At 37.0% G+C, this 22,328-nt stretch overlaps 1 protein-coding gene across 3 annotated transcripts in view; it reads left to right on the forward strand.

Annotated features, from left to right (window-relative positions):
• Naaladl2 (N-acetylated alpha-linked acidic dipeptidase like 2) overlaps positions 1-22,328 on the forward strand; it is a 1,212,242-nt gene that overhangs the window by 877,430 nt on the left and 312,484 nt on the right. For all 3 annotated transcript variants that reach the window (XM_040754622.1, XM_040754621.1, XM_040754623.1), the window contains one exon: positions 13,176-13,319. In XM_040754622.1, coding sequence (XP_040610556.1) covers positions 13,176-13,319 — 144 coding nt within the window. The remainder of the gene's footprint in view (positions 1-13,175; positions 13,320-22,328) is intronic.

The following is a 22,328-nucleotide window of genomic DNA, read 5'->3' on the forward strand; positions in this document are numbered from 1 at the left end:
TCCATTGGGGCACTTTTGAGACACTTAGCAATTACTTTGTTCAGTTTTTGTTTTGCTCACGGATCTGTTCTTACTATGGAATAAGATTTGGAATCCCCGCAGTTATTTAAGTACCACAGCAATCACTGTTTCTTCTAAGAATGAAAGAGATAGTGTGTTGTCTAAGAGTTAAAAAAAAAACTCTTATGTGTGCATGAGATGGGATATATTTTTGAGCTGTTATAAAATTAAACAAAGAAACTAGAAGGCAAGTTGAGAGCAATTTAAATTTTACTGAATTGGGTTCAAGTTGTATAAGATCACAAGGTTTCAAAAAGATGCCTTTCGTGTGCTGTTTGAAGTCTGAACACAGATGCTAGATATATCTTTGCTACCATTTAACAATACTGTAGCTTACAATTCGAGTTGCTAATAATACAGTGAGAACAGTCATAGTTCACACTGTGCCATTGAAACATTTGTTCTAACTTCAAGGAAGACATTTTTAATGAGGTGATCCTTTGATGCATGGAAAATATACCTTATTAACAAGATAGGCAAAATTAATATTGTTTTTAATGTAGTCCCATAAAGTAATGTGTTCTCATTATATTTTGCTACTCTTTTATCCTATTTTGAGTCTCATTGCATTGTTTATGCTGTAAATACTTTTGTAAGAAGACTGTCACATTTATGAATTCAGAAAAAATAATTAGTAATAGAACATGACATTTACTTGTGCTTATTTTATTTTTTAATTTCATTTTACATTCCAATCATAGTTCTCCCTCCCACCCCTCCTCCAAACCCCCCTTGCCTCCTGCCCCCTCCTCCTCATACGTAAGGACTCCCATGAGGAGTCAACATAGTCTGGCAAAATAGGTTGGGGCAGGGTCCAGCCCCTCTCACATGCATTAAGTCTGAGTATGGCATCCCACCATGGGGAGTGGGTTTCAACAAGCAAGCTCATGTACCAGGATAATATAATGTTCCTAGTGCCACTGAGCATGGCATCCCATTCTAAGGAATGTGCTCCAATAACCTAGCTCATGTACCAGGTTTGTGTTGTGATCCTACTACCAGGGACACCACAAACAGTTCAAGCTTCACAACTGTCTCCCACATACAGAGGTCCTAATTTGGTCCCCTGGACCCCATGGTTGTAGGATTAAAGTTCATGAGTTTCCACAAGCTTGGTTCAGCTGTCTCTATAAATTCATCCATTATGATCTTGACCTCCCTTGCTCATAAATTTCCTCCTCCATCTCTTTGACCAGATTCCTGGAGCTTGGCCTGCTTCTTGTTTGTGGATCTCTGTGTATGTTTCCATCAATTGCTGGATAAGGGCTCTATGATTATAGTTGGGGTGTTTATCAATCTGGCTACAAGTGTAAGACAGTTCTGGCATCCTCTCTTTTATTGGTAGGAGTCTTAGTCATAATAATCATTCTCTGGTTTATTTCCATGGTTCTTTAAAATGTCATTTTTCCTTTGAATGTGTCTTCTCGCAATATAGACATGACTATAGCAAATAAATCATTATTCTATGTATAATTAATAGTAAAACACATTTTAGTAAAATTATTATATGAATGATAAAATCCCACTGAAATCTTTCAAAATCAATCAAAATTGATGTCTGAAACACACATCAATAAGCAAGTAGATGAGACCAACTCCTTCAATGTCAAGGTAGGAAATATTTCTGTTAAGTTCATATCATAAATACAATGTACACATTATGATTTTTAAATACAGAAAAAAATCACAAAACATCCCCCAGAATGACTTTTGGGTCAGGGTAAATGCCAGATGGCACTCTAAAGCATGGCTAGTGTCCCCTCTGTGTTAATGTTACCATGTCAAAAATAGAAAAGATTGAAGAAACGAAGAATATCTAAGAAACACTTAACATCTGGTAGTTCATTATTCTGATAATACCTTTACTGGGGAATCAAACATTAATTCCCTTCTTTATTTGTTATTAAGAAACCTTTACCAACATGTAAATATCATAATAAGAACTTTTCTGCCCACTCATATTATCAGGTTCATAAAAGAATATATTCTCATTACATTCTGGTGTGAAAATTGTTATTGCAAATTAATGGCTGCAAACCTCCACAACTATAACAAATTAAGCAAGCAAAACATACTTTATTTGCTGTAATTTAAAAATGCAAAGCACAGTTTTTCTAAAAGTAGAAAATTTGCAAATCATTCCAGTGTCTATATCCTTCAAGTGTGAGATGAGTGGCTTCTCAGGGGAAAGCCTCTATAGAGAACTGCTTTACTTTTGGTACCCATAATGTGCAGATGGTCAATTATTCCTGTTATAAATCAAGACTACTCCCCTTGAAGTAGAGAGCAAACTTGATAGTTTGTCTACTTGTTTTTCATGGTTGCTTCCAAATGCTAATATTTTGTGAATGCTTTAGGGAATGAAATAGTCTTAGAACAAACAAATGATGAATACAGAAAATTTTAGTATTGTATAAAGTAGAGAATAGCTCTAATGTAGCCTGTTATTCCTCTGAAATAGAAATAAGAAAACATCTGTCAGTATCACAATAGTGTCTTTGCTATTACACAACTCAAATTTCACAGAAAGTGACAAACTTGCAATTTATTAAGTGAGGTAAAAATGCTGTAGTGCAAAGAACTGTTTCTTCAGGAGAAAGGACCAGACTGTTTAAATGCTTTAAAGAAGACATTGTTAGTGAAAATACAGAACTTAGCTTTGTCTTGATGCGATTATATTAATATGTTTCAAAGAACTGGATATCTGAAAATATGCGGGAAAATATAATCTCCTAATTCTGTAACCATTGTTCAAATTATAATACATGTTATATGTCAACTAACACTGCAGTTTAAAGTATGAACCACCCCATGGTTTCATACCTTCTCTTACAGGAGATTCATCAAATATTTTACCTGAATAAGAACCATGAAAATTCTCTGGTCATAGTAGTGACCGTTTTGTACATATGTTAGCCTAGTTGTTTGACTGAATGGAGTAGTGGTGATTTATATATTATCTTACTTGTCCCAGAAATAATTTTACTTTATCAATACAAACATTGAGTAAGTATGTGTAACACAAAAACAATCATTAGAAATGTTATATTGTTCTTTTCAAGTTATTTTCACATTTAGAACAAATACTTGTAAATGAGTTAATTAGAAAGTAAGGGCTTCAATCTTTTTTCACTTTTTTACATGTATGAGTCTTTTGCCTTCTCTCTCTCTCTTTCTCTCTCTCTCTGTCTCTCTCTCTCTCTGTCTCTCTCTGTCTCGTGTGTGTGTGTGTGTGTGTGTGCGTGCACCGTGTACATGTCATGCCTGTGGAGGCTAGAAGACAGAAAGACAGAAGATGGTGTCAGATTGTCAGATGTTTTGGAAATGAAAGATTATGAGCTGCTGTGTGGGTGCTGAGAAATAAATTCTGGGTTATCTGGAAGTACAGTCAGTGCTGTTAAGCACTGGGGAATCTCTCCACCTCCTTCAATCAACTGTATATTACTTTTCTTGTGTATACAGTTTATTTTCTCCCAGTGTAACATAACATGAGGGATTATCTTCTGTTACTTTTATTGCTTTTATATTTTGATGGGTATGTTATTATTTATCTTTAATTAATTTATTTTTGAGAACTTCATACATGTGTACTGTGTCTGTCAACCCTTCTCCCATCTAACACTTTCATGCTCATTCCCTGCCAAATTCGTTCTTTACTTTAACTATTATTGCCTCAATGTGTGTTTGTGTGTATAGTGTGTAGGATAGCCACATACATATATACAACCTAATGAGTCAATTTAGTATTACATATATGTGCATGTATCCTAGGCTGACCACTTGAGATTGCACAACCTATATAAGAGATCATGCCTGAAATCATCTATTCCTCATCTCTCAGGAGTCATTGACCACCTCTATAGCAGTTCACCTACAACAGACCATATAGAGTCTCCCTGTACAGATCTGAATAAAAATTGGTAGTATTATTATGTTAATCTTATATAGGCAACCATAATGTTGTTATGCAATGGGGGTGTTAGCCCAGTAATGTTTAGGATACACTATCTAGCAGCAGACATCATGGGCTCCTGGCTCTTATGAACTTCACAGAGCCTCTTCAGTGGTTTTCCCTGAACCTTAAATACAAGAGTTTCATCACACAAGAGTTTGTGTCTTGACTAGTTGTAGATTTCTGTAATAATCTCTATCTGTGGAAAAAACTAATATCCTTTGATAAGGAATGAGTGTTGCATGTATCTTTGTGTGTAAGAATATTTATTTAGATGATATCATGAAATTATATGTAATAGGAAAATGGCAGTAGTACGTTCTACTTAAGGGTCTGGAAACTTTCAAGTGTATGTGTTGAATGTCACAATACTTGTTAAATTTTGGTTAACAAATGTTACTTTCTATTCACTCAGTAATGGCACAACTATGGATGATTTTACAAGTTTTTATTAAGGATGAGAAACATGACAATATAATTTGATTAAAAAATAGATAACCAAATCAAATCAGAATCTATAGCATACCTGTTCATTTGGACATCAGTACAACCGTTCATCCAAAAATATCTAACAGAGCATCCTAGTCTTACCAAGTACAGTATTCATTCTCATATGTGCCACAGTAAATAAGCTCCAGGTATTCTACATATTGTGTGATAAGAAGAAAGTGAGTAATTAACATATTCATTTCAGTAATATGTGTAATTAAGGGTTTCTATGAGAGCCAGAGAATGAAGACAAATCTTTCTGAAATTAGTGACATGTACATTCCCAGTATTTTACTGTCAGGGAACTTCTATAAACTAAAATCTAAAATGGTTTGAGAGGAAAAATATCTTGCAAAATTAAAAAAATACTAAGTATGAATATCAATAACAAAAGTCTCTCAGCCATCAGTCTGAGGTCCATGAGTTCCCCCTTGTTCAGGTGAGCTGTCTCTGTGAATTTCGTTAACCCAGTCTTGGCTCCTTTGCTCATCGCTCCTCCCTCTCTGCAACTGGGTTCCAGGAGTTCAGTTCAGTGTTCAACTGTGGGTGTCTTCCTCTGCTTCCATAAGCCACTGGATGAAGGCTCTAGGATGGTATATAAGGTAGTCACCAATCTCATTTTCAGGGATGGGCATTTAAGGCAACCTCCCCACTATTGCTTAGATTGCCAGTTGGTATAATGAGGCCAGCATGGGACTGACCCAGACCCCCTAAATGTGGGTGTCAGAGAGGACGCCTTGACAATCTATGGGGCCTCTGGTAGTAGATCAGTATTTAACCCTGGCATACGAATGGTTTGTGGAGCCTATTCCACATGGAGAGATGATCTCTTAGCCTGAATACATGGGGGATTGCCTAGACCCTGCCCTGGATGATATGACAGACTTTGGAGATCCCCCATGGAGGTCCTCACCCTCCCTGGGGTGGGAGAGGAGGGGAGGGAGAGGGAGCTGGGATTGATATGTGAAGCAAACTTGTTTCTAATTTAAATTTAAAACAAGAAAAAAGGAATATGCTAAGTAAAATCTGCATTTACTGTAGTATATATCCAAGCTTAAACAAATATTGTTACTATTTAATATAAAACTGTCATAGATTTAGCCAACAGTGAAGAAGCCATGATACAAATAAAATTACTTTGTGAGACCTTTTTTTTCCTATTCCCAGATGACACGTTTGTTTGAGATGATATTCTTTCTTTCTTGATACCAAACAACCTCTGTCACATAGTGTTTAAGTCATGTGAGTTTTACAAATAAATAGTAAAACAAAACAAAGCAAAAATAATAATAAAGCCATTCATGATTAAAAATATATGTCTATGTGTTTATGTGTATTGTATTATATTGTGTGGTGAAAAAGAGAGGAGGGAGAGAGAGAGAGAGAGAGAGAGAGAGAGAGAGAGAGAGAGAGAGAGAGAGAGAGAGAGAGAGCTCTGTAAAGGAGCATAAACCATGTTAACTGTTTTCATTTTTAATAATAATCTAAACAACCTACTGTTGACTTTGACTGGCTCCAGGAGAGTTAGTGATATTTACAATAGTGGTTTATATAATACTGAGAAAAATGAAGTCTTGCCTATATTCATAAGGATGACTGGTCGATTTGCTGTTCTCGTCATTTCAGAAAAATAACTGTAAGTTTAGGGGGCTCAAATAAAAATGAAAACACGGTTGTGCTACTTGGTTAATGATTTGACTTCAGTCAAGGTGATTGTCTTCAAAAGGAAGGTTATCATTTATACTGGGACAACAGCTGATAGCCTTCTGGGACAGTAGATGCATAACCATTTCCTTCATTTGATTACTTTGGTGTTTTTTTCATTGAAGTAAGGAAAGGAGCAAATATAGTGATCATTTCATTATCACACTTTTATATTTGTGTTGAAGCTAAAATTGTGTAAACTGTAATGTGGAAAAATACAAAACTACACACCACTTCAAGTACATTTCTGTCTGATGTGGTACATGCCACATTAGTGATTTTGTCATATAATAGATTCTGGAGGGTATGACATGATGCTGTCCATTTGTGACTGGTGCCTGGGTCATGTGGTTGTTGCTTGTCCAGTGGCTTTGAAGTGGAATGAAGGGACATATGCTTAGACTGAATGTCAAAAAGGACCATGAGAGATAAGGATGGAGAGGGATGGAAGGACAGAGATATGAAGGGATAGTTAAATGAAATGGATGCAAGATTCACATAGCTCTCTCAACTGCAGAACAAGTTAACATATATGAATACTGTCTTTTATTTAACTAACACATTTCTTACCTTGGATTCTCCCAGTGCCTCATGTTGAGACTCCCAGAATCTGATATTTCTGTTTGAATAATTGTATTTTGTTGTACATGTTGGTATTTGAGTCAGATGAATCACATCCCACTCTCTCCACTTTCTCTTTCAAACACAAATACATGCATGTGGTAGAATATTATTTTAAGGTGTGTGACTTTTATCTAGGCATCATTTGTTTAACTATGTAAAGCTGTGATTTTATGCCTGTGTAAAACACCTGATGGTTCTAAAAATGAGCTGAATGGCCAATAGCAAGACAGGAGCAAGGATAGGCATGTCTGGAAGGCAGAGAGGAAAAATAGAAAGAAAACTGAAGAAAAAGAGGAAAATTGGGAAGAGCAAGAGAGAACAAGTAGAGGAGCACATCAGGGGCAGCCACCTAGTCACCCAGCCAGTCATGGAGTAAGAATGAAAGGAAGTTATACAGAAGAAAAGGGAAAAGCCCAGAGGCAAAAGATAGATGTGACAGTATAAGTTAAGAAAGGCTGATCAGCAACAATCCAGGCTAAGGCCGGGCATTCATAAGTAATAATATGATTCTGGGTCTGATTTACTTGGGAGCTGGCTGGTGGGCACTTAAAAAAGCCAATCGAGTAAAAAACATCATGCCACTACATATACAGACACAGACACAGACACAGACACAGACACACACACACACACACACACACACACACACACACAGAGAGAGAGAGAGACAGAGACAGAGAGAGACAGAGATAGAGAGAGAGAGAGAGAGAGCATTGACACTAATGTTCCCTTTATACACATAACCTGATGTAATTGAAGTAGACGTTAAGGTTTGAAAAGATGTAATAGAGTATTTAACTAGATATACACAGTTACATAGACGTTTTATATTCATTTCTTTCATTTTGTACTGCAGTCTTCAGGATTCAGTGTCTGAAGTAATAGACTTTTTCTTCAGTAAGCCAACATATCAAAGACATTGGTGGTTTAGGCAAAGTACTTTGTATGGGTTGATGATTTTCTAAAATATTTGTTTTTATTAACAAATTTAAGATTGTGTGTATATGTATGTGTATGTGCACCTTTTAGGGCAAGTACCCACAAAACCAAAGGGAAGGTGTCAAAGTCTCTGAGAACTTGTTACTGGTGGCTGTGATGTGTTCTGCATGAGTCCTAGGACCTGAATTCAGGTTCTCTTTGACAGCAGGATGTGCTCTATACCAATGAGCTACCTCCCCAGCTCCAGAATGGCAATATTATCATAGTAAAATTGCATACTTGCTGCACTCCAACTAAGAGTCAAGATGGAGTGAAACTTAGTATCTTTTCTGTTCAAACTCTCATTTTATATGTATGTGGCTTCTGTCACAGGTGGAATTACTAATAATGGAACCCTTTACTATTTTTCCTTCCTCTTTAGATAATAACATATACAGAAAGTAAAGACACTTGGCCATCAGCTGTACTACAGGCTGATGTCAATGGTTATTGAAGGTAGATAATACAGGTCAGGAAACAGAAACCACTACTACAAAAATACTCATTGCTTTGCAAAGTATTTTCTTATCTAATACCTGTTGTATCTTTACACATAACCCACTTCATTTTGTATCATGTATAATAGATTCCTATAGTTCATAAATATGCTTTAATATATAACTAAATTAACTGGTATACAGGTTTAGCTGCATTCAAAAATTATTAACATTTAAGAAAATGAAATTCTAGTCCTTTAATAAAACATAGATTGTGAATGTAATTTAATCTCAGTGTCCTGCAAACCCCTGCTTTTAGTAGCTGCTCTAAGAAGTGAACTGTTTGTCAGATTTCCATTAAGGTGAAAGTGAAAAGCTAATGAACCAATTACTTAGTATATTTCCAAACTAAGCAAGTCTATTAGTCATGCAGCAAAAAACCATCAAAGATGTAGGAATGTTCAATTTCGGTTTAAGGTTCAGTCATAGTTAACTTTTAAATCCATTGTTTTATGTGCTTAATAGAGCATCTCAGAGAAAAATATAAGTGGAATATTGAATTTTTATTATTTGATAAATATATTTAAATATGATTTATTTATTGAAATGCTTTCATCTACCAGTGATTGCTTTAGAACATGATTAACTGGTGAGTTAATGGGAACAAATGAGCTTTGAAAATATATTTAGAGTGTCTGTTTGAGAGTTAATAGCTTGCTATCAATAAAGTTTGATCGAAGTGTGAGCAGTAACATACACTTTTATTTGTACCCATGTTGTATTTGTAGGTATGCTCAGACCCAGAAAGACAATATTTTCAAACTATTCTTGATTCACCTGTCTTTTTTAAATGCTTGATCCCTTACAATATGCTCGGCACCACATGTCATATTTTAACAGGAAAAGGGAAGTAATTTCATTTAGTGATTATAATAACTAGAAACTAAAGGCAAACCAAAATAGTGAAGAGATAAAGCTGGGATAATCAGTAGAAACTTGCTGTAGGAAGTGGCTTTGAGTTGGACTTTACAGAAAATGAGTGCCTTAGACATGTGTGATGACCTCAGAATGGGTTTCTCAAAATTAATGATGTAAATCAATTCACAGTATATGTGGATCACAGAATACACAAAGGAACAAACTGGGTGTTAGCAGATAATGTGTGAATATTGGCAACCCAAGGCTTAAGATTACTTTTCATGTGGTAGACATGACATTATTCATAACCTTAAGAGGCTTTATTTGTTATTGAAAATATAGCAATTCCTGACATCCATGACAACTTTGCAATCACAGATTTCACATTGTCAGGGATGTAAGGCAGCTTTGCCTTGTAAGTAAGAGAGAGTGAGCTAAAAGGTGAGAATGTATATAAAAAGTCAGATGAAGTCCAGGATGATTTGTGATTTAAAGAGTGGGACCCCTGAGGCTCTCTTTCTGCTAAGCCTTGTCTGCTTGGAATATTACAATATGTATGTATGTATATATGTATGTATGTATGCATATATATATATGAAGTCAAAATTTTAAAAAGTTGCAAGAAAGAAGAAAAACTTCACTAGGTAAATAGAAATGCTACAAAAGCAGCATGCACAGGAATATCATATGGCATTTTTTAAATGAAAGTAAAAATTAAAGAACAAGAAGATAGGAAGGTGGGGGTACTAGAAAGTTAGGAGGGAGGTAGTGATGGGTGGATGTTATTAATATGTATTACACAATATGTAGAACTTTTGAAAATAACATATTAGTATGCTTAAAGATACTACAGCCAATCAGATATGATCTGTGTTTGGCTATGTGAACTGTCTTAGCCTAATGTACAGGCTGGAACAGAAGAGGACTTATCAGTATTGGCTAAAAGCAACTTCCTGAAACCTGAATATCACTGTCACATTATCCTAGCAGGCTATATTATTCCTAACATGATGTCTGTGAATTGTGCAGGTTCTGGTTTGTGAGCATATGATCTGTGCAATCCCAAATTGTCCTTTCTGAAGGACCACACAATTCATTTATACTATGTTGCTGCTATATCAAAACTCTTCCTGCTTGATGGGAGAAGTCCTTCTGTGTATATGTTTGTCATATTGGTTGATAAATAAAGCACTGTTGGCCAATAGGGAAGCAAGATAGATGGGACTAGGAATTGAGGAGGAGTCTGGGAAATGTAGTCAAGAGCAGAGAGTCACCATGTGATCACTTGAAGAAAGGACACATGAGGCTGGTGTCCTTGGTAAGATAAGGCCTTATAGAAATATATATATATATATATATATATATATATATATATATTAGTAGTTATGGGTTAATACTTAAGACATAACTAGCCAATGAGAAGCCCTGGACATTGGCTGACAGCATTGTAACTAATAGAGTCTCTGAGTTATTTGAGATTGATGCAGCTCTGGGACAAGGCTGGCAGGAAGAATGTTCATTGTACCTGCTTTTCCAATTATCAGTCCTATTTGTCACTTTACTCTGGTCTATGTAAATTATATATCTTACCATGGTCTTTGACAAGAAACAGTCAAGGAGCAATGATGTACATGGTGGTCTAAATTCACTGTCATACACGGTTATAAAGTAGTAAAAGATACCCAAGACCATCCTTGTGCTTCTGCAACAGAACTCAAAACCACAGCTTCTATGACAGCTATAGCCTTAAGCAAAGTATAATATTTTGTCTTGTGGTTATCCACATGATAAATTGAAAAAGTGGTTCACAAACATATTTTCTCATGTATAATTTGCCTCCTGGAACCTGGTTACCAGGATCATGGAGGCCCTGCACCACCTGCAGATGTATCAAATTAAATTCCAAGTAAACCTCTAGGAATCATTTCTCTAATAAAAGTTCTGAAAATTATGGTACTGCATTCTAAACCATAACTGTCAGCATTCAACTGTGAATTTCCTTTTCTTAGGCAATAAAATAGTTTTACCAGGTATGTTCTTGTTTGCTTGAGCACATTTGGTTCATTGTCTCCAACACTGTTCTCTGAGTATGCTGTACATTGTCATAATTATTTTGTCTGACAGTTTTGTTTGATCTGCATTTTATTAAAAGTAAAGACAAATATAGTTCATTACTTACCCAAATAGTTTGAAGAGGTTTTACTTCCTAAAATTATCTTGCTCCACTCCTTCCTATGTCTCCTTTTCTTGATCTCTCCCAAGTACACAATTAATTGGCTTGGCATCTTTCCTTGTCGCCCATGTTTTATAGTTTCCTTCTTACTCCTCCATATGTGTTAGAGTTACAACCTTTTTATTATTCAGTGTATATGTTCATGTATAGATACACATGTATGTGAGGTGAGCTTGTACCTGTGCGTGTGTATGGCAGCTTAATGGCATCCTTGAATGTTGCTTCTTAGGTACATTTCTGGTTTGTTGCTTGTTTGCTTGTTCGTTACAGATTTAGTCTCTTATAGGTAGTCTGGAACTTGTGGATTAAACAAGGCTCCCTAGAGGACGTCTCTTGTCTCTGCTGTGATTCCATATGTATCCCACAACATCAGCATGTCCCCACCCCTTAACATGGGGACTCTGGGGAACTAACTCAGGATCTTGCACTTGCAAGGCTAGGATTTCCCTTCTGAGACCATCTTCCCAGGATTGTATTTCAGTTTCAAACAGTATTTTTGATCAGTTTCTAATATTAGTCTGACCATCTCATCATTCTGCATCATCAGGATTTACCTTTGTGTCTCATATATATCATTCCAACTTTTTTCCTCATCTCCATTCTCCTGAAATACATTTTATGCTTATGGTGATAATGATTATACCACTCTTAGTCAGACTGTCCTATTGTATTTCTTTTTTACACAACCTATGGCCCTGTTAAAGCTAATTGGTGTCTCTAGATAATACATCTTTTCCTGTATATCTGGGAAATCTTTAAATCCTACCTCCAATCTTACTGTATATGTTCTCTGGAGTCCTTGGCTCACATCTGGCATGCATCCACATTCATTCTGTTGTCCTGTGGGTTCCCCTCAGCCTCTTGACCTGTGCTCACAGCTTCACACTTCTGTGTAGATGACTTTGCCTGAGAGATTATTCTCAATAATGGAAAAAATTAAGCTGATTTTAGTTTTGAATGTAGGTAGTATTCATTGATCATGGGCTTAGGTGTGAGAGTTCTTGGACAAGTTGGTTTTATCGGTGGCCTTCATATTTTCATTGATTTTAGAAGATATTTTCTACTGGTCTGCTCATATCTACTGCTAGCAAATGCTTTACTGCCTGAAGACATTGGGCACAGTGTTGACCATGTGAATTCTCAGACATCCTAGCAGTATCCTGTTTAACATGGTAACTTCATCATCATCTGAAACCTCCCTCTTCTGTGTCTCCTTACTTCCCATTAGCATGTTGAAGGGCCAGGCATCCACACTGACTGTGTACACTGGCCTACTTCGCATGGCGTTTCAGAGGCTCCCCCTTCTTTAGCCTGTCGAAGGTTGCAGGAACTGCCAGCTCCTGGGCCTTATGAATTCTGTGATATAAGCCACATTACTTCTCAGTCTCCTCTCCATAACTTCAGTTCCAATCTCTGGGATCCACTCACTATTTCACCTGCTAGTTAAGTACCTTTCATCTCCTACCGTCCAGCCCTCCTCTGCTATCTTGGCTCCCATTCCCTTCTGTGTTTTTATTCCTTTCTTGTTATCTTAGTGAATCATAGTGGTAGAACTGATGGTAAATGTCTGTGTATGTTGTTGATGGGGGAATATAATGTTATTCAGACTAAATAATTTAATAGTGTTTCAAATCATTTTAAGAAGCTGAATATGAGTCAATAAATGAACAAATATAGACTTACTACTCAAAATTCATAGACTTAATTACAAAGAACTTGTCTGTGATTGTTTTCAGTTTCTATTTGTTAAGGATTTGGGTCTTTTCTCTTTTGCATACAGATGGAAGCTTTAAACAGAGCCGACCAAACCTCACCTCCTTGTTAGTGCAGCCGATCTCTGCATCCTTCGCTCAAAAACTCATTGGTTTGCCAAAACTGAGAATGGATAATGATGCCTGTAGCCCTCTAAAACTCCCATATAATGGTAAGGTAACTGTGGTTCTTTATCTGGTGAATACTTTAAGAACTTTGATCATTTTTTGTAAATATATTAAATTGAAATGTGTGTAATTATTCATTTCAAAACTACTGACTTTTGATAGGCAGGGATCTGTCCCATTCTGTGTTCTAATGGGGATGCATTTGAATGGTGATTGTGATTAAAATCTAAGAGATTAATGAAGCTGGGATGGTTTTTGGAAGGAGAAAATGGGAAGTTTAGATGTTTTCCAAAGAAAAGGAGTTTCACAAATAAAGCATTTGTACATGCCTGAGAATCTGCTTAGCATGGCTTCACAGGTTCAGCTCTGGAAGGCTCGCTGCCCACCAGGGTTCAGCGGATAGCAGTAGCTCTCTGGCAGTCTCACTGTCTGCCAAGAGTCAGTGAATACCAGCAGCTATCTGGGGTATAAAGTCTTTTAGTATAAAGCATTAAAGTCTAATTCCTTCAATTGACTAAAAAAATCCCTCTGTCTATACGCATCATTGCCTGGGAGATGCTTCTCCTCCTGTGGAGCAGTTTGTCAGGCCTTGTTGGACTTTGCAGGATAAAACTGAAGCAGTTAAGCTACCTGTGGTGTGATGAACGTTGTGGGCTGTATCTCTTTTCTGCATTCAGCTTCATCATTCAAGTTCTGAAGAAGAGATGGTCTTTACTTGTTATTAAAGGTCTCTGGCTACTGTCAGCTAAGACTTCAGTCCTTCGGGTTTATGTGGCCAGATCAGGGCCTCCATCCAACCAGTGTTTTTTACATCATGTCTTTTTCTCCTAGCAACAAAAGAATTAAAATAAGTTTTGAAGACAACATTTCCAAATTCAAGATTTCTGGGTGTTAGGGACATGAACTTTTCAGCATGTGTGGGTATGTAGGGGGGGTGCATATGCCACAGTGTATGTATGGATGAAAGAAGACAAACCTTGGCAGTCACTTAACTCCTTCCAGCAGGTGAATACTAGGATCAATCTCATCAGCTTTTGGTCAGGTGTTCATCCTGCTGAGCTGTCTCTGCTGCCCTGAATTTGTTAATTCAGTGATGATTAGAGTCCTTTATGCTTTTCAGCAACTATCCACCTTTTAGGGAACTGGCATTTCCTGTGATAACATTATAATCCCTCATCTCACTTCCCCAGAAAAGGCCCCATGCTTGCATCTACCGAAACATAGAAAGCCACATGTTTGTGAGACTCAAAGGTGGATATATGCCCCAGCACATTTGTAACCCACAAACTGCTGTATGTACTAGCAAAGCATGACATCAACTGCCTTCTAGAGAGCAAAATGTCTTAACAACATGAAATGAAGCCCTCTAGCTAGACTTATAACATGAAGTTACACACATCATATATGAAGCCTGGAAGGAAATTTGAGATTGAGTGCTGAAACTCTACAATTCCAGTGTGAAAGATGCAACATGAAAGATCTGCTAAGGCACTGTGTCATATAAAGTTCTTATCGTGTATTAATGGTTATTGTTGTTTTTTTGGAAAACTCAAATGTGCTTAAAATTAGAGAAGAATTTGATATCTTGTGATGCTTTCATTTTTCACAAAACAGATTCTTTTATTTATATTTTCCAGATAGTAAGTGAGCACAAAAGTTCTTCATAAAACTACTTATGACTCATCCAAGATAATTAACTTGTTAGTGTATGATATACTCTTAAAGTTATATTAATTGTTCATATTGATATGTAGGTAAAGATACCAAGAAGGTTCTTTACCTCAACTAAGAGCCACATAACTAGTTTACAAATTAAAAATAATGTAAAACACATTACAGTTGGATTTTGCCCTTTTATTGAGTTTTCCAAGCATGGTCTTGAACTGCAGTTAGAAAATCTTAACTGATTAAAATTGAAAACTAGGAAAATGTATGTGTACATCAAGCAATTATTTATTTTATTTGTTTGTTATTACAATGAATCATGACTCCCTAAAATCTAGGCAATACAGCCAAGTTTCTCCATTACAGATATTTTATTAATATCTTTTTTCTTTTTTATTACTTTAATTTTAAATAGCTTGCTTCATATGTCAATCCCAGTTCTCTCTCCCTCCTGTCCTCCTGCACCCCCCCCAACATCCTCCCCAGCCTCCCACCCAATCCCCACTTCCTTCCACATAGGGGATATCCAGAGTCTGTCATTTCACTCAGGGAAGGGTCCAGGTACTCCCCTAAGAGTCCAGGCTGAGAGAGCATCCCTCTTTGTGTTATGGACACATTAAGTCCATTTGTAGGCCAGGGATAAATATTTATCTACTGCCCAGGGCCCCATAGGATGCCCAGGCCTCCTCACTGACTCTCACACTCAGGGGGTCTGTCCTCCCAGATCCCCCCCTTGTTCAGATCAGCTGTCTCTGCTGGTTTCGCCAGCCCTTTCTTTGCCAATTTGCTCATCACTCTTCTCTCTCTGTCACTGGCTTCCATGGGTTCAGTTCAGTGTTTAACTGTGGGTGTTTGCCTCTGCTTCCATCAGTCACTGGATGAAGGTTCTAGGATGGCATAGAAGGTAGACGTCAAGTTCATTATCAGGAATGGGCATTTAAGGTGGTCTCTCCACTATTGCTTAGCTTGCCAGTTGGTATCATCCTTTAGATCACTAGAGTGCCAGATCTCTCTTCAAACCTATGACTCCCTCTATTTTACTATTTCTCATCCTGTTCTCCCCCTATTCTACCCCTCACTCAACCTTCCTGTTCCCCCATGACCTACTCTCTCCTCCTCTTCTCCCCCTCTCTTCTTCCCAGCTCCCAACCCCCCCACCTCCAGCCGTGTTCCCAATCTGTTCAGGAGATCTTGCCTCATTCCTCTTCTCTGGGGTACCATGCATATCTCTCTTAGGTTCTTTCCTGTTTCCCAGACTTTCTGTCAGTAGAATTTCAGACTGGCACTATCCTGATCCGTGACTAATATCCGTATATGAGTGAGTATGCACCATGTCTGTCTTTCTTTGCCTCCCAAGTGCTGGGATTAAAGGCGTGAGCCACCAACACATTATTAATATCTTTACCCTTCATATTCTTCATATTTGCAACATTTTACGACAATGTGTGATAGGTATGTTTGAGGGTTGTTCTATAAACTCTATAGATGGATGTGATTGGTTCATGGCTATTGATCTATTCTGTTGCTGGAGTTTTCTTGTTCCATCAGGTCCCGCTGCTACTTTAGCTCCAAATAAGCACACAAACACTATATCATTTATAAAACTGTTGCTCAATGGCCTTGGCTTCTTATTGGTTAGCTCTGTCTTAATTATCAACCCAGTTCTATAAATCTAAGTATGTCTACATGGTCTTGGCTTACTGGAGAATGTCCGAACCTGTTTCTCCTTTGGCAACTACACTGCATCATTTCCTCTCTCTCTTTGCCTACCTTTCCCAGAATTCTCCTCATCTCCTAGTTCCATATATCTTCCTGCCTCTGCTGGCTATTGGTCAAACAGTGTTTCATTCATCAACCAATAAGAGAAACATATACACAGAAGGATATCCCCCATCAATTTTCCATCTTATAAAGCCTATCCAAGTGCAACAAAACCAAAATTTATTCTTTTTCTTAACTTTGTTTTGAACAATGACCCATTTTAACACTAGAAGAAAATGAAAAAGCAGGTAACTCTGGATTCTGCTTCATCTTTGGGACTATGTTAGTTTATAATGATGACTAATGGAGCCAATGGTGAGTAGAGCTAGCTGAGTAAAAGAAAAAGATAGAGATGGAGGCAGAGATAGGGGTTAAGAGCAAATGGTGAAAATAGACAGAGGGACTTTTCACAACTAGGCAAAGCAGACACACCTAAAGAAAAATCCACTGAGCTGGCCATAAAGGCAAGTGAATATATTTTATTTGGAATGTAATACATTTTTGTTTGTTTCTCAGTTACTTATAACCAAAAGCTATCTGATACAGATGACACAGACAATAAAAGTTCAAGCTGGAATGCCATGCCAGCACTCATGAAAGAGATTCAGGATGCATTAGGAAGAAGTCAGGGCACTCCAATGAGCCATCATAACTGCCTTTGCCTATACAGAAACAAAGTCAATTGATTAAATGATTGGATACCCTGCATTTGGTTTGCTTGGACTTTCTTTGTAGAGCCAGTCTGCTAATCTAGTATGTTCTCAGTCTTGTCATTTGAGGTTCAGTAGGAACATAGACATCTAAGGGTCAGATATTAATTGGAGATCATGTTTAACATTTGTGAATGCAGTGAAAATATTGAAGTAACAAAGTATAAAACAGATTAATACGACTTATGTAGAAAATATACATACATCAGGTTTAAAGGATGAAATTTGATAAATATGATTTTTTTAATATTTGAAGGGGTAATGTTTATTTTATGTTGTATCAAACTTACCATTGAAAACAATTTTTGTGCATGAGCAAACTATATAAAACACAAATCTAACAAATAGAATCATTAAACAAAAACCAAACAGAAATAAAACTCAAAATAAAGAACTTATATCATAAATTACTCCATTATTTCATTCAAATATTTGTGTTTTCATAGTCTTCATTTAGACACTTGTTCATATTCTCTTTAAGGTCCTTGAACATATACAGACTTGATATTTTGAAGTACTTTTCTTGTGTTTCATTGATAGCGATTTTCTTGGGGTATATTAAAATGTGGGTGCTGGGTTTTAGAAGAGGCATATTGGTTGCTCATGATTATGGTTTTGCAATGGGGTCTAGGAATCTAGAGTTATAGTGTTTGTGGTGTTTTTTGGTATGGATGTGTGGCTGTTTTTATTGTGTGGTTGTTCCATCCTTTGGTTGCTGTTACCCCAACTTGACAGTTTGTAGAACAGTATGCTGGTTTTTCCAAGTTTAACCATAGATTTTCTACATAACTCATCACCATCATTCCTGAATACTTACTCAAAGGGTCCATATTCGATAGATCAGGCATTCTAGCATGTTAATTTTTTGATGGCTAAAATAAATTCTTTTGACTATTAAAAAAAACAACAAATCTATCTGCTTAAATAGAGAGGATTTAACAAGGGTGTAGCTAGGATTTCCTTATTCATAATTTAGCAAATTCTCTGGTGAAAATTAACTTCACTAAAATAATATAGCAACATTTAACTCACAATATCATTTATGCTTTTTACAATTTTCAAATGTGTTGTACATAGATCTCTATTTAATTTGTTATTGTCTACCTGAAAGAATTCATTTATGTTTCTTTCACAGATATTTTGCTATATATTTAATATATGGTTACTCATTGTAATTATGCAAAAAGTTGTTTAACAGTTAATTTTAACTCTTTGAAATGTAGTTATTTACAATTAATGTTCATTCACTTGGATGAATAAGTATATTTGTGCTACTACATATGAAACTAATGGAACTATCTAATAGTATTAGCATCAACATTGCCCCGTGAGAGGAAAATCTAGGAGACTATGTATGTATCATTAAAATTTGTTGGCTATCATCTATCTATCCTGTGATACAACATGTGTTTTGAAATATTGTGTTATATATAGAACTGATAGGCTGACATAACCTCCATATATTAGTAACATATAAATCACTAAATTTTTTGACAATACAAAGGAAAGTAATTTAAGTAGGCTTTTTTAAATAAAAATTCTGAGTGAGGTAACCCAGTCGCAAAAAGACAAACATGGTATGTACTCACTCATATATGGATTTTAGACATGGATCAGGATAGTGTCAGTTTGCACTTCCACTGATAGAGAGTCTGGGAAACAGGAAAGAACCTAAAAGATATGCATATATGCATAGTACCCAAGAGAAGAGGATGGAGACAAGATTCCCCTGAATGGATGGGGAACACGGCGAGGAGTGGGAGGGAGTGGGACCTGGGAAGAAGAGAGGGGGTGAAAAGGAAGAGAGTTGGTGATGGGGGAAAAGGAAGTTGAGGGGGTGGGGGTAGAATAGGGGGAAGAGGGAATCATAGGATCGAATACAGATCAGGCACCAGAGCGACCTCGAGTGATCTAAAGGGATAACACCAATTGGCAAGCTAAGCAATAGTGGAGAGACCACCTCGAATGCCCATTCCTGATAATGAACTTGATGTCTATAACCATCCGGGAGCCTTCATCCTGTGACTGATGGAAGCAGAGGCAAACACACAATTAATCACTGAACTGAACCCAAGGAACCCAGTGACAGAGAGAGAGGAGTGATGAGCAAATTGGCAAAGAATGGGCTGGCAAAACCAGCAGAGACAGCTGATCTGAACAGGGGAGAGCTCTTGGATCCCAGACCGACAGTGAGGAGGCCAGTATGGGACTGATCTGGACTCCCCAAATGTGAGTGTCAGCGAGAAGGCCTGGGCAACCTATGGGGCCCTGAGCTGTGGATCAGTGTCTATCCCTGATATACAAACAGTGTGCCTATAGCAAAAAGAGGGATTCTCTCTCAGCCTGGACTCTTAGGGGAGTGCCTGGACCCTACCCAGAGTAAAATGACAGACTCTGATATCCCCTATGTGGAAGGATTTGGCAATAGGGTGGGAGGGTGGGGGGAAAGGGGCATGCGGGAGGAGGGGAGGGAGAGAGGGAGAGGGAACTGGGATTGACATGTAAAACAAGCTATTTAAAATAAAAAAAATTGAAAAAAAATTCTGAATGTATCTTGCAGTAGTGTTGCTGTGCTAGTCACTTTTCTGACACTGAAACAGAAATATATGAGATAAAGGATTTTTTATTTTGCTAATAGTGATAAGGTTTAGTTTGTCATCAGTTTGCCTTGTTACATTGGTTCTGTGGTGACAAATCATTAAGGAATCTATCTGAGACAGTTGCTTATGGAAATGGAAGAAGGAGAAAGGTTGGAAGTAGCTCTCTCTCTTGCTGTTACTAAGCCCACTTCCTGCAATAGACTTCCAATATTCGCTTCCAGAAAATAGACTGTGGGGAGCTTTTATCCATGTCTTAGGTTACTTACTTGTAGTCATCAGAATGATAGAAAATATGCAGGAAAATGGATGTCATTTTAGTTTGTTAACATAGCTTTGTATAGTATACATATGGCTAGAATCAATATGTTTGTGTACACAGCTCTATACAATGTACATATGGGTAAAATCTAAATCTATGTACTTGTGTACACTGCTCTTCATGGCATAAATGAGGATAGAATCAATGTGCTAGGTTACATTAGTAAAGACATGTATGGCCAGAAATGAAGGCTGCATGTTAGGAGTTGCTGCTGTACTCCTAGCAGTGACACCCAGTTTTCTAAATTCTCCCCCAGCCAATTGCATAGTGTACCTAGGAGTCTGGGATGGAAGCAAAGAACAGAGTAAGCTGTGAAACTAAAGAGAAGCATTCATGAGCTGCCAGTCTGAAGTCCTTGGATAAAAGGAAAAAGAGTTTCAGAAATCACTTTGAAGGACTGTTCATGAAGGATCTGAAATACAGAACACAGGTGTGAGACCTATTGTCCAAAGTCCACAGACAGTAGAGTCAGACCTGATTCCTGGGGAGTGAAGGTAGGGCCTACCCAGGGTGACAGAACTGTCATTTGCCTTGAACTTCTCAAGTTTTCAGTGTTCCATTTCATCAGTTAGTTATTAGAAAGGATTTGGCATACGTTTCTCTTTCTTAAACACTGAAGGCAATCTGAGATGCTCACTTTCAAGTAAAATTATTTTCAGCTATACTGCCGAATATTTCAGTGCTATTTTTGTCATTTTTATAGCTTTCTTACATTCTTAACTTATTGTCTTTAAGCATTTCTCTACTCTTCACAGATTACAGAAGTTCCTGCTAAACTTTGGAGTTTATATATGTGATAAAATCTAATGCAACATATGCCATCTATTTTGATGATCTGATTTTCACAATGGACAGATGTTGTAATTTACAAAGTTACAACCTACTGGAAATATCTTGCTTTTTCTCTGTTTACATCCTGCTATTTCACAACATTCTTCATTATTGTTCTTTTTTTCTTTTTAAGTTTAAATTTAGATTAGAAACAAGATTGCTTCACAAGTCAGTTCCAGGTCCCTCTCCCTTTCCCTCTCCCCCTCCCATGCCTTCCCCCCTACCTCCCCATTATGCCCTCATTTCCCCAGGGAGGGTGAGGCTCTCCCCGGGGGTGTTCATTATTTTTCTTTTCACAGCTGTTGGAAACTATATTGTATGTTTGCATGTCTAAGCTGTGAAGGCCCCATACATTCTCATCCTAAGTCTCTGTGCAAAACTGACACTTCCATCACAAGTAAATGAGGCTTCTGTCAGGTTCAAGTGCTCATGCTTACTCCTTCTCTCAGACTTTAGTTCTTACATGCTGCTAGAAAGTAGGATATGGACTCTCTCTGGCCAGGATGAATATTTTAAAATTCATTAGAAAGCATTGTTTATTCTTTGTTTCTATTTTTCAGTTCTTTGAGGTTTCTCTTGTAGTTCAGATTCTGATATATGCCCTGCAGGTATTTGAAATGAATGTGGATCCAGCAGTTTATAGGTAGTAGTCAATATACTGTATTTGGACTATATTTCTCTTCTAGGCTGTCCAAATATTCTCTATTTGATTATCTGAAAAACCTCTCATGGTGAGTATGATTTGTCCATGGTGTTAAAATTATACCTTATATGTTTTAAGCTCACTTCTTAGGTGTTTCAATCCAAAGTACTTAGTGATGAGTAGAGCCACTCACAGAATAAAATGGCATTGTTTCAGACTAGCAACACATGCCTTCAATTGTGTTTGGCCTGATAATTATTTAGCCTAATATTTTTTGTTGTTGTTTTATTTATTTTTTGATAGCATTTCACTTTCAATTTTTCTAAGTCTTTTCTTTGGTTCAATATGTCTCAATAAAGCAAATAACTCATATATCAAATGCTGTATTTTGTCCTTGAACTGGAGCATTCAGTACAATATATTCGGTGCAATTCCTATGTCTTTGTTTTTCTGAGCTTTATTTGGTGTTTCTATCTCGATCATATTTATAATTTTCATGTTTATATTTATCATTATATTTTTCC

The sequence above is a fragment of the Mesocricetus auratus genome, unplaced genomic scaffold (genome assembly GCF_017639785.1).
Source record: "Mesocricetus auratus isolate SY011 unplaced genomic scaffold, BCM_Maur_2.0 Super-Scaffold_100011, whole genome shotgun sequence".
NCBI lineage: Eukaryota > Metazoa > Chordata > Mammalia > Rodentia > Cricetidae > Mesocricetus > Mesocricetus auratus.